The sequence below is a fragment of the Pristiophorus japonicus genome, chromosome 6 (genome assembly GCF_044704955.1).
Source record: "Pristiophorus japonicus isolate sPriJap1 chromosome 6, sPriJap1.hap1, whole genome shotgun sequence".
In the NCBI taxonomy this organism is placed as follows: Eukaryota; Metazoa; Chordata; class Chondrichthyes; family Pristiophoridae; genus Pristiophorus; species Pristiophorus japonicus.
In genome coordinates, this window is record NC_091982.1 from 255,525,372 (window position 1) to 255,538,116 (window position 12,745).

Here is a 12,745-nt window from a genome sequence, read left to right on the forward strand (position 1 = left end):
CTCCCCCACCTCTCTCTCTCTCCCCCCTCCCCCCACCCTCTCTCTGAGAAGTGGTGTTTCTATTGAATGAATTTTATTTTTCAGTATTCTTGGTTGCAAATGCATTCTGCATTGATTCATTGAACATTGCTAAGGCTTGGTTTGTTCAGGTCCAGGTTCTCTCCGTTTCCCGCCCCTATCCCAGGCCGAATGGCCTCCGATGTACTTACCTGCGCTGAGTTTTATTAACTCTCCGCAAGGGTTTTCTCAAGTGGCCACATATGCTGGCCTGAGTAGAAATGGATTAACTATTAGCTGGCCAAAGTTGCCTAAATGGCCAGAACTGTCGTAGGTGGCTGGCAACGCCGCCCCCTTTTGAGAAAAAAACACTTGGCGTTTTAAAAAAAAATTTAACTAAGTCAGTTACGCTGATGCAAATTGATTGGGGAAACTGGGGATTTTTAAGTTAGGCCAGAAAAAGCAGACTACTCCCAAAAAAAAACGGAGCAAATACTGGGGGAAATTGAGCCCATAGTGAGCAGCTGTTTGGAAGTTCACATGCGAGACATTAACTAGACGTGACACAGAGCTTATAAACTATACTTCTCTTCTAAAAGCTGTAGGGACTGTCTCTTCTAGTTGAGTAAAAACCATGCTTGAGGCTTAAAGAGCCTTTCCAAAACTGATTTAGTGATTTAAAAAAAAAAGAATTGGGCTATTGTGCCGATCTGCGGTCGATACAAAACAGCAGTAAATGTCCCAATGATGCCAGCACAAAAAAGTGAATTTCCACAAACACATGATCCACAGAGCAAATCGAGATTGGGCCGCTTGCGGAATGACCGAATGAAGAAGAATTTTTTAGGTCCAAAGAAATTACATTATTTGCCTTGACCACTTTTCTCCCTTCCAGTGAAATCCAAAAATCGGTCAATCTTTTTAGGTTTGTACTGTAACTTTTAAGTTGCAGAACCTGCCCATTTTAGTTAGGAAATGGTAATGTGGGTAAGGAGTGGCATTTCTGCTGCATAGTTCTAACCACGATATTCTCTGTGTGGTTTGTTAAACCATTATCTAATTTTAGTCAAATAATTACATTTTATAATACATGGATAAGTTGCCAAATGTATTCATCATCATAGACAGTCCCTCGAATCGAGGAAGACTTGCTTCCACTCAAAGTGAGTTCTTGGGTGACTGAACAGTCCAATACTGAAATTACAGTCTCTGTCACAGGTGGGACAAACAGTCGTTGAAGGAAAGGATGGGTGGTTTGGTTTGCCGCACGCTCCTTCTGCTTGCGCTTGGTTTCTGCGCGCTCTCGGCGACGAGACTCTAGGTGCTCAGCGCCCTCCCGGATGCACCTCCTCCACTTTGGGCAGTCTTTGGCCAGAGACTCCCAGGTGTCAGTGGGGATGCTGCATTTTATCAAGGAGGCTATGAGGGTGTCCTTGAAACGTTTCCTCTGCCCACCATGGGCCCAGCTGCCGTGTAGGAGTTCCGAGTAGAGCGTTTGCTTTGCGAGTCTTGTCAAGCATGCAAACAATGTGGCCCGCCCAGTGGAGCTAGTCGAGTGTGAGGATTGAGGACGCTAACGTTGGTGCGTCTGTCCTCCCAGGGGATTTGCAGGATTTTGCAGAGACATCGTTGGTGGTATTTCTCCAGCGATTTGATGTGTCTACTGTATATGGTCCATGTCTCTGAGCCATATAGAAAGGTGGGTATCACTACAGCCCTGTAGACCATGAGCTTGGTGGCAGATTTTCAAACACACTTTTTCTCAGGCGCCTGAAGACTGCGCTGGCGCACTGGAGGCGGTGTTGAATCTCGTCGCCGATGTCTGCCCTTGCTGATAAATGGTTCCCGAGGTATGGAAAGTGGTCCACGTTGTCTCGGGCCACGCCATGGATCTTGATGACTGGGGGGCAGTGCTGTGTGGCAGGGTCAGGTTGGTGGAGGAACTTTGTCTTACGGATGTTTAGTGTAAGGCCCATGCTTTCGTATGCCTCAGTGAAGATGTTGACTATGACTTGGAGTTCAGTCTCTGAATGTGTGCAGATGCAAGCGTCGTCTGCGTACTGTAGTTCGATGACAGAGGTTGGGACTGTCTTGAATCTGGCCAAATGTATTAAAGTAGTGTTTATTAGAGTTATTGTTTGACTACTGTACTCTGTCCCAGTGTTAAATCAGCTATTCTATTTCGGAGACAAAAAAGGGCCATGTCACATTAGAAATATGCCTGAGGAGCAATGTGTCAACTGGTGGAGACTTCACCATCTGAAACATTACATTTTCCAATGTCTGAGAAAAAAATTGGACTGAAGATTATGAAAACCACTGCAGTGGCACAGCTTATCTTTTGCAATATACCAAGTGTTGATGCTCTCAACATTGTTTACTCCTGTCTTTGAGAAGCTTTATTAGTGATAGTGTGGCTATCAAGGTTTCATCCCTACCCAATTGCAGGAAATGCTGTGGTACCCGGACAAGTACAGGAGCCATTTTTTGTATATATTATGCAAAAAAATAATGACCTTTATAAGCACGTCTGCTTTAGGTAGAGACCAGTTTCCAGTATTACATGTAGTGCATTTCCCTCAACTAATAATGTTATTCAAATTGATGTTTGCATTTGTCCTTGATTTTGATAACACTTTGTATTTGGGGAGGGCACCAACTGCCTTAGTTCATCGATTGGCTAGTTTGTGTTTTAGGTATTGTTTTTTTGGGAGGGTGAGGTGGTAGGGGTTAAATACTTTGGAACACAGATTTTGGATCCTGGATTAGAATTTTCATGGGGAATAATTATTCCTGGAAAGTTACTGAAATAGCCTTTTTGCCTGTCATTTGTATTATAAGAACATCATTATGCTTGTGTACAGCTTGTTGTTGGGTGTTGATAAAAGTCTTGTTTCCCTCCCTGCACCAAGTGCAATGATTTTCCCACTTTTTATTATTCTTGGAGCTGAATGAGGTGATTAATTTGTGCCACTGGATAATTTCAAACCATCGACATGCTAACCTAAACTTCACTTTTAAATGAAATTAGATACTGCACTTCAGATGGGTGAATGGTCGTCTCATGTGCAAGTATTTTTTTCCTGTCAGGCACCACATTTCACTGTGGTGAAGAATGGAATTCTTTGGATTTAACTTCTGGTAGAAGAATAATACTGAGTAGAGCTGTATTGTGAGTCAGTGGGAGCAAAACACTCTTGCACTTCTGCCAACAGAGTCCAGGCCAAAAACTAAAAGCAGACCTTGTACTGCCCTTGCTATATTTGCACTGGAGATGCAGCACTTTGGTTTAAATGGCTTTTGGTGTTAATTGATATGACTTTAAGTTCATGTTTGTGTTGCAAAATACAATTGCGGTTAGCAAAGGATCACCATTGTAGTAACACTGACCGGAGCAATAAGTGATCAGATTTATGCACAAACTGTGGTGAATGGAATTAAAGGCTTCAGTGCATCCTACTGAGAGTTGATAAGAATATTCTTGTGGATTGGGAGTGCAGAACTTCCAATCCAATGCAGATTTTATTGTTTTATTTGCTAATTTCCATTTGCAATATTGAGTTAGCCAACTTTAAAAATGTAATTCTAATCCACCAATTGTTAGTAGGAATTTCTCATCTCTAGTCAGGTTTTTTAATGTATCCTTAATGAGGGAAGGTATTCTCCATTTTTCTAGTTTTAAAACAAGTGGCCTGGAGCCTTGATACTGAAGTTTTTAATTTCAAGTGTTTTTACATTATGTGTATGCTACCTCAGCAAACTGCACCTTGTAGTGTAAACAAACTCAGGTCCCTTATCCTGATGACATCATAGGCCCAAGAAATTGTGAGCCTATCATTCTGCCACTGGGATAAGAGAGCTAATTTTAGGAATGTAGCTGCAAGGATTCCATCTCGGAATTGTTGGGGGCAAAAGAAAGACCAAGACTTGCATTTATATAGCGCCTTTCATGACCACCGGACGTCCTAAAGTGCCTTACAGCCAATTAAGTAATTTTTGAAGTGTAATCACTGTTGTAGGAAACGTGGGAGTCAATTTGCACATAGGCTCCCACAAACAACAATGTGATAATCAACATAACTCAAACAGATTATCTGATCATTGAGGGATAAATATTGGGCAGGACAATAATTGAGGGACAAAAGCAAGGCCAAGTATGTGTATATGGAGATCAGCTATTTATTCATGTAAAAGTGAGAACACTGAGCATGATGTCAGTCTCCTGAAAATGGATGAATAGATTGGAATGCCTAGTGTTATGAATTCAAATCTGCCATACATCTACTCTGCTTCAGTGGTATAGGGCCATAAGCAGATCTCCCATCCCCTACAGTCTGAAGCATGCATTTACCTTCACACTCTGGGCAAACAATAGCAAGATCCAAGGATCAAACTAAGAATCTCTGTCTATATATTCAGAATATTTTACGGCAAGTAGCAGTGAGCTATTGTCTAGCCATACACTCAAGTATATGACTAGACATGAGGTCAGGGAGAAGGGGAGAGGCAATATTCATTTATTTATCTGCTGTACTGTTTTAATTCACTTTCTGCCTGTTGTGTTTTCAAACAGGGAAAAGTTCACCTGGAAGTAAAACTTAATGAACTTATAACAGAGACAGGATCGGTTTGTCAGCAATTGGTAGTACGGTGAGTACAAATCTGAGAGAACAACAGATATTTATGTTGACTGGGCCATAAAGATCATGTATGGAAGCATATCATTTGATTCATTAAGCTTGCTACTTCCAAGACAAAGTGCAATTTTCATTCTTACTGACTTTCCATAATTAATTAATTCTAGACTTCTAAGAAATGGAAAGTTGAAACTCTTACATTTCTCTCACCTTTTTAAAATTTTAGAATATCAATCCAGTGATACAATGGTGCATTCTACAGATGACGATACCCTGGAATCACTATATTCTATTATTTTTGAGTATCACTGTAATCTTGATCTCCTTTATAAATGTAAAATCAATTGCTAAAACGATTTGAATGCTGTGAGGGATATAAGAGTGTGGCATTTTTGTACGGACACTGTATCATGTATTTTTTCTGGGAGGTTACAGTGGATTGGGTGTTTTCTGTGGCGGACTGAAAATCTGATGCTGGTGAAGTGCTACAGGAAATGTAAAATGGAAGAAGAGTTGCAAAGATTGTTCTTTAAAGGGGGAAAGAAAATGTAAATAAAAACTTGTGGTTTTCTGTAGACTGTTTGGTTAGAAAGTTTGTCTATTTGAACTTACCGGTGTGTCGAATGCTATACCGTATGGAATCTTTAAATTGTGAGTTTGATCATTAGACACACTTAAAAGTCAAACTATTGCACAGAACTAGATCTATTTCTATGGATTTTAATATATTTTTGCGAGTGACTTCATCAATGCAACTGGCTGGAAATGGTCAAGGAGCATGACAGTGAATTGATATGGTGGATTGTAGGCAGAGAAAAAAGCAGAAAACTATAGACCAGTTGGCCTAACATCTGTGGTTGGGAAAATGTTGGAATCGATTATTAAAGAAGCAGTAGCAGGATGTTTGGAAACGCAAAATTCGGTCAGGCAGACTCAGCATGGATTTATGAAGGGGAAATCATGTTTGACAAATTTGCTGGAGTTCTTTGATGATGTAACGAACAGGGTGGATAAAGGGGAACCAGTGGATGTGGTGTATTTGGACTTCCAGAAGGCATTTGACAAGGTGCCACAAAAAAGGTTACTGCACAAGATAAAAGTTCACGGGGTTGGGGGTAATATATTAGCATGGATAGAAGACTGGCTAACCAACAGAGAACAGAGGGTCGGGATAAATGATTCATTCTCTGGTTGGCAACCAGTAACTAGTGCGGTGCCGCAGGGATCAGTGCTGGGACCCCAACTATTTATAGTCTATATTAACGACTTGGAAGAAGGGACTGAGTGTAACGTAGCCAAGTTTGCTGATGGTACAAAGATGGGAGGAAAAGCAATGTGTGAGGAGGACACAAAAAATCTGCAAAAGGACATAGACAGGCTAAGTGAGTGGGCAAAAATTTGGCAGATGGAGTATAATGTTGGAAAATATGAGGTCATGCACTTTGGCAGAAAAAAATCAAGTTATTATTTAAATGGAGAAAGATTGCAAAGTGCTGCAATACAGCGGGACCTGGGGGTACTTGTCCATGAAACACACAAGGATAGTATGCAGGTACAGCAAGTGATCAGGAAGGTCAATGGTATCTTGGCCTTTATTGCAAAGGGGTTGGAGTATAAAAGCAGGGAAGTCTTACTACAGCTATATAAGGTATTGGTGAGGCCACACCTGGAATACTGCGTGCAGTTTTGGGTTCCATATTTACGAAAGGATATACTTGCTTTGGAGGCAGTTCAGAGAAGGTTCACTTGGTTGATTCCGGGATGAGGGGGTTAACTTATGAGGAAAGGTTGAGTAGGTTGGGCCTCTACTTATTGGAATTCAGAAGAATGAGAGGTGATCTTATCGAAACGTATTAAGGTTAAGATTAAGGTGGATGCAGAGAGGATGTTTCCACTGATGGGGGAGACAAGAACTAGAGGGCACGATCTTAGAATAAGGGGCCGCCCATTTAAAACACAGATGAGGAGGAATTTCTTCTCCGAGGGTTGTAAATCTGTGGAATTCGCTGCCTCAGAGAGCTGTGGAAGCTGGGACATTGAATAAATTTAAGACAGAAATAGACAGTTTCTTAAACGATAAGGGGATAAAGGGTTATGGGGAGCAGGCGGGGAAGTGGAGCGGAGTCCATGATCAGATCAGCCATGGTCTTATTGAATGGTGGGGCAGGCTCGAAGGGCTGTATGGCCTACTCCTGTTCCTATTTCTTATGTTCTTATTGTCTGAACCTAGAGTGCTTCATTGATCCTGCCATTTTCAGCTGGGCATATTATTTCAGTTCTGTTTGTACAGTCGGACACAAAAGCTGCTCCCACCTAGTTTGACCAATAGCAGCACTCCATTGAAGCAGAGCTATTTAATTAAAACAAATAAAAAGCAAGGGAGAATATCAATCTACATTTCTTTATAATTGTATTTTTAAAAAGCTCCTCGAACCTAGATGATTTCTTTCCAAATTTTCTGTCTCTTTTTTTTTTCCCTCCCTTCTCTCTTGGCTCTTGATGTCTGCCCTCCCGTACCTTACCCAAGAGGCATTCTTCATGTTTGAGTCTAGACAGTGCAGCAAACAAGCCATTCAACCTGAAAAATCACAGACCGGCCTGACTCTGTCGTCTTCCCTCTGATATCCGCACGTCTACTTGCTCGTGAAAGGTCGCGTCGAACCATCTAGCTTGGACCTGCTCGGTCTGATACAATATAGTCTTTCAATGAAGAATTTCAAAGGGAGGTGTTTTTAAACAATTGTCATTCTTGCAGCACTTGACTTTGGCATTATGTTGCATGTTGATAAAATTTGAGTCAGCTGGCAATGATCCATCTTTGTTCAACACCTTTACTCATCCAAATTCAAACTGGGCAATTCAGTTTTCAAAACCACTTCCATCGCACTAATCTTAATTTTTTTTAAAAATCTGTTGCTTTATGCCATGCCAATACAACTATTAGTTGGTAGAAATTTCCCCTGTATGCATATGACTTCATACGTGAACCAATATAGCTATGAGACTGCTAAATGGATGCATGATGTTGTACTCCAAATTACAAAGCATGGAGGATTCATATTGAACACTATTTGACTCATAGCTGCTAATTGGACTTAAATAATATCAATAAATTTCTAGCAGAGACCTGAGAGGCCAATACAAGGCTACCTTGTATCTGGACATGAAATGAAGCATGAGTGTTACAAGGCTAGGGACTTGGGTAATATCACATACTCGAATAATTTATGAACCGCTCAGAACCCAAAGCCACTGTTAGACCCAACAGTCCCACTCACACTGTGCAATCTACAACTTTTGCTTTGTCATTATGACTACAGCCCTAGGAAGGCTGCTGTTTTACTTTATTTATTGTGCTTAATGGATAATAGGAAGGGAATTTTTGTGGTACTTTGAAAGTACTGAGATTATCTGCAGTCCAATTTCCAGAACTTTCCATATGTGGGACATACTTCTTTACATGACCAGCTCCTTTGTGGCTTTGTTCAGTAAGTTGAGCGGTTGAATGATTTTGTAACACTAATAGTTGCATGCTGTGCAACACACATTGTGCTATCAGGACTGCTGATGTATAGTAACTGATGTAGTCAATTTCTGTTCTGTGAAATCCGCAATGTCTGATGGGAGAAAGTGTTGCAGGAAGTAAATGCAACACTTGTATTAAGTGTGCATGTCCTTTAAGACGTTGAACATAAATGCCTAGGGAAGCATATTATAGTGAGGATGTCAAAAAGGCATCATAAATTGAAAGCAAAACTTCAGTTATCTAAGCTGCTCTGCCTTGAAAGTCATTCCTTTTTTTAAAAAAAGGTACAGCAACAACTTACATGTATACAATATGTTTAATATAAAAAAATATCCCCAAATGCTTAACTGAAGCATAATCAAACAAAAATGGATAAAGAGTCATGAAGGTAACAAGTTTTGTAAAAGAGGTTGGTTTTAAAGGAGGGTCTTAAAGAGTGAGTGGGAGGTGGAAGACTTTAAGGAGGGAATTCCAGAGCATGGTGCCTAGACCATTGGTGGAGTGAAGGAAAGGGGCTTGCACAAGAGTCCAGAGTCCGTGGAATGGAGAGTTTGTGGGAGGTGGTTGTAGGGCTTGAAAAGATTAGAGATTGGAAGGGGCGAGGCTATTTAAGGATTTAAATACAAGAAACATGGAAAATAGGTGCAGGAATAGGTCATTCGGCCCTTCGAGCCTGCACCACCATTCAATAAGATCATGGTTGACCATTCACCTCCGTACCCCTTTCCTGCTTTCTCTCCATACTCCTTGATCCCGTTAGCCGTAAGAGCCATATCTAACTCCCTCTTGAATATATCCAATGAACTGGCATCAACAACTCTCTGCGGTAGAGAATTCCACAGGTTAACAACTCTGAGTGAAGAAGTTTCTCCTCATTTCAATCCTAAATGGCTTACCCCTTATCCTTAGGCTGTGACCCCTGGTTCTGGACTCCCCCAACATTCGGAACATTCTTCCTGCATCTAACCTGTCCAGTCCCGTCAGAATTTTATATGTTTCTATGAGATCCCCTCTCACTCTTCGAAACTCCAGTGAAATACAGGCCCAGTTGATCCATTCTTTCCTCATATGTCAGTCTTGCCATCCCGGAAATCAGTCTGGTGAACCTTCGCTGCACTCCCTCAATAGCAAGAACGTCCTTCCTCAGATTAGGAGACCAAAACTGAATACAATATTCTAGGTGAGGCCTCACCAAGGCCCTGTACAGCTGCAGCAAGACCTCCCTGCTCCTATACTCGAATCTCGATGCCATTTGCCGCCTTCACCGCCTGCTGCACCTGCATGCCAACCTTCAATGACTGATGTACCATGACACACAGACTTCATTGCACCCCCCTTTCCTAATCTGCCACCATTCAGATAATATTCTGCCTTTGTGTTTTTGCCCCCAAAGTGGATAACCTCACATTTATCCACATTATACTGCATCTGCCATGCATTTGCCCACTCACCAAACCTGTCCAAGTCACCCTGCAGCCTCTTAGCATCTTCCTCACAGCTCAAACCACCACCCAGCTTAGTGTCATCTGCAAACTTGGAGGTATTGCACTCAATTCCTTCAGCTAAATCATTGATGTATATTGTAAAGAGCTGGGGTCCCAGCACTGAGCCCTGCGGCACTCCACTAGTCGCTGCCTGCCATTCTGAAAAGGACCCGTTTATTCCGACTCTCTGCTTCCTGTCTGCCAACTAGTTCTCTATCCACGTCAATACATTACCCCCAGTACCATGTGCTTTGATTTTGCACACCAATCTCTTGTGTGGGACCTTGTCAAAAGTGTTTTGAAAGTCCAAATACACCACATCCACTGGTTCTTCCTTGTCCACTCTACTAGTTACATCCTCAAGAAATTCTAGAAGATTTGTCAAACATGATTTCCCTTTCATAAATCCATGCTGACTTGGACCGATCCTGTCACTGCTTTCCAAACGCGCCGCTATTTCATCTTTAATAATTGATTCCAAATAATTTTCCCCATTACTGATGTCAGGCTAACCGGTCTATAATTCCCCGTTTGTTTTCTCCCTTTTTTAAAAAGTGGTGTTACATTAGCTACCCTCCAGTCCATAGGAACTGATCCAGAGTCGCTAGACTGTTGGAAAATGATCACCAACGCATCCACTATATCTGGGGCCACTTCCTTAAGTCATCTGGGATGCAGACTATCAGGCCCTGGGAATTTATTGGCTTTCAATCCCATCAATTTCCCTAACATAATTTCCTGACTAATAGGGATTTCCTTTAGTTCCTCCTCCTCGCTAGACTCTCTGTCCCCTAGTATTTCCGGAACGTTATTTGTGTCTTCCTTTGTGAAGACAGAACCAAAGTATTTGTTCAATTGGTCTGCCATTTCTTTGTTCCCCATTATAAATTCACCTGATTCTGACTGCAAGGGACCTACATTTGTCTTCACTAATCTTTTTCTCTTCACATATCTCGAGAAGCTTTTGCAGTCAGTTTTTATCTTCCCAGCAAGCTTCCTCTCATACTCTATTTACCCTTCCTAATTAACCCCTTTGTCCTCCTCTGCTGGATTCTAAATTTCTCCCAGTCCTCAGGTTTGCTGCTTTTTCTGGCCAATTTATATGCCTCTTCCTTGGATTTAACACTATGCCTAATTTCCCTTGTTAGCCACGGTTGACCCACCTTCCCCGCTTTATTTTTACTCCAGACAGGGATGTACAATTGTTGAAGTTAATCCATGTGATCTTTAAATGTTTGCCATTGCCTTTCTACCGTCAACCCTTTAAGTATCATTCGCCAGTCTATTCTAGCCAATTCACGTCTCATACCATCGAAGTTACCTTTCTTTAAGTTCCGGACCCTACTCTCTGAATTAACTGTGTCACTCTCCATCTTAATAAAGAATTCTACCATATTATGGTCACTCTTCCCCAAGGTACCTCGCACATCAAGATTGCTAATTAATCCTTTCTCGTTACACATCACCCAGTCGAGGATGGTCAGCCCTCTAGTTGGTTCCTCGACATATTGGTCGAGAAAACCATCCCTAATACACTCCAGGAAATCCTCCTCCACTGTACTGCTACCAGTTTGGTTAGCCCAATCTATATGTTGATTAAAGTCGTCCATGATAACTGCTGTACCTTTATTGCACGCATCCCTAATTTCTTGTTTGATGCTCTCCCCAACCTCACTACTACTGTTTGGTGGTCTGTACACAACTCCCACTAGCGTTTTCTGCCCTTTGGTATTCCGCAGCTCTACCCATACAGATTCCACATCATCCAAGCTAATGTCCTTCCTTACTATTGCGTTAATTTCCTCTTTAACCAGCATCGCTACCCCACCTACTTTTCCTTTCTGTCTATCCTTCCTGAATGTTGAATACCCCTGGATGTTGAGTTCCCAGCCTTGGTCACCCTGGAGCCATGTGTCCGTAATTCCAATTGTATCAAATTTGTTAATAGCTGCCTGCGCAGTTAATTCGTCCACCTTATTACGAATACTCCTCACATTGAGGCACAGAGCCTTCAGGCTTGTCTTTTTAACACACTTTGTCCCTTTAGACTTTTGCTGTAATGTGGCCCTTTTTGATTTTTGCCGTGGGTTTTTCTGCCCTCCACTTTTACTTCTTTCTATCTTTTGCTTCTGCCCCCATTTCACTTCCCTCTGTCTCCCTGCATAGGTTCCCATCCCCCTGCCATATTAGCTTAACCCCTCCCCAACAGCACTAGCAAACACTCTCCCTAGGACATTGGTTCCGGTCCTGCCCAGGTGCAGACCGCCCGGTTTATACTGGTCCCACCTCCCCCAGAACCCGTTCCAATGTCCCAGGAATTTGAATCACTCCCTCCTGCACCACTCCTCAAGCCACGTATTCATCTTGGCTATCCTGCAATTCCTATTCTGACTAGCACATGGCACTGGTAGCAATCCTGAGATTACTACCTTTTTGAGGTACTGCTTTTTAATTTAACTGCTTAATTTAACTCAAGGATGACTTTTTTAAATTCTATTTGAGAAGTTGGAGAACTGGGAGCCTGCATAGGTCAGCAAGGGTGGTACTGACTGAGCAGGACTTGGTGAGGGATAAAATATGGGCAGCAGCGTTTTGGATGAGCTGAAGTTAAAGCGTGGGAGGATGGGAGGCCGTCCAGTAAAGCATTGAAATAGTCAAGTCTGGAGATGATAAAAGACATTGATAAGGATTTCAATGGGAGACAGCCTAAAGTAGTGGTTAAGATGGAGGTGAAAGCAGGTGGTCTTCGCGATGGAGAGGATATGGGATCGGAAGCTCTGCTCAGGGTCAGCTCGGATCTCGAGGTTGCAAGCCATCTGGTTCAATCTGAGACTGTGGCTGTGAAGGAGAATGGAAATGGCATGAATAGAGTTTGTGGCAGGGTCCCAAGGTCACTAGTTTGGTCATCCAAGTTTAGCTGGAGGAAATTGCTGTCAGACTGCTTGTCTGACGTCCAGCATTGAGACAGTGGATGGGTTGTGGAGAGGTAGAGCTGGTTGTCATTAGCATAGGTGTAGAAGCTGACCCCACTTTTAGCAATTTTCTCTTCTCTTGAAGGCTCATGCTTTGGACCAAGTTCATTGTTGCAGGCAGCTCTCTGT

At 42.2% G+C, this 12,745-nt stretch overlaps 1 protein-coding gene across 3 annotated transcripts in view; it reads left to right on the forward strand.

Moving 5' to 3' along the window:
• Positions 1-12,745, forward strand: part of rasa2 (RAS p21 protein activator 2) — a 238,845-nt gene that overhangs the window by 97,473 nt on the left and 128,627 nt on the right. For all 3 annotated transcript variants that reach the window (XM_070883864.1, XM_070883865.1, XM_070883866.1), the window contains exon 5: positions 4,571-4,647. In XM_070883864.1, the coding sequence (XP_070739965.1) occupies positions 4,571-4,647 (77 nt within the window). The remainder of the gene's footprint in view (positions 1-4,570; positions 4,648-12,745) is intronic.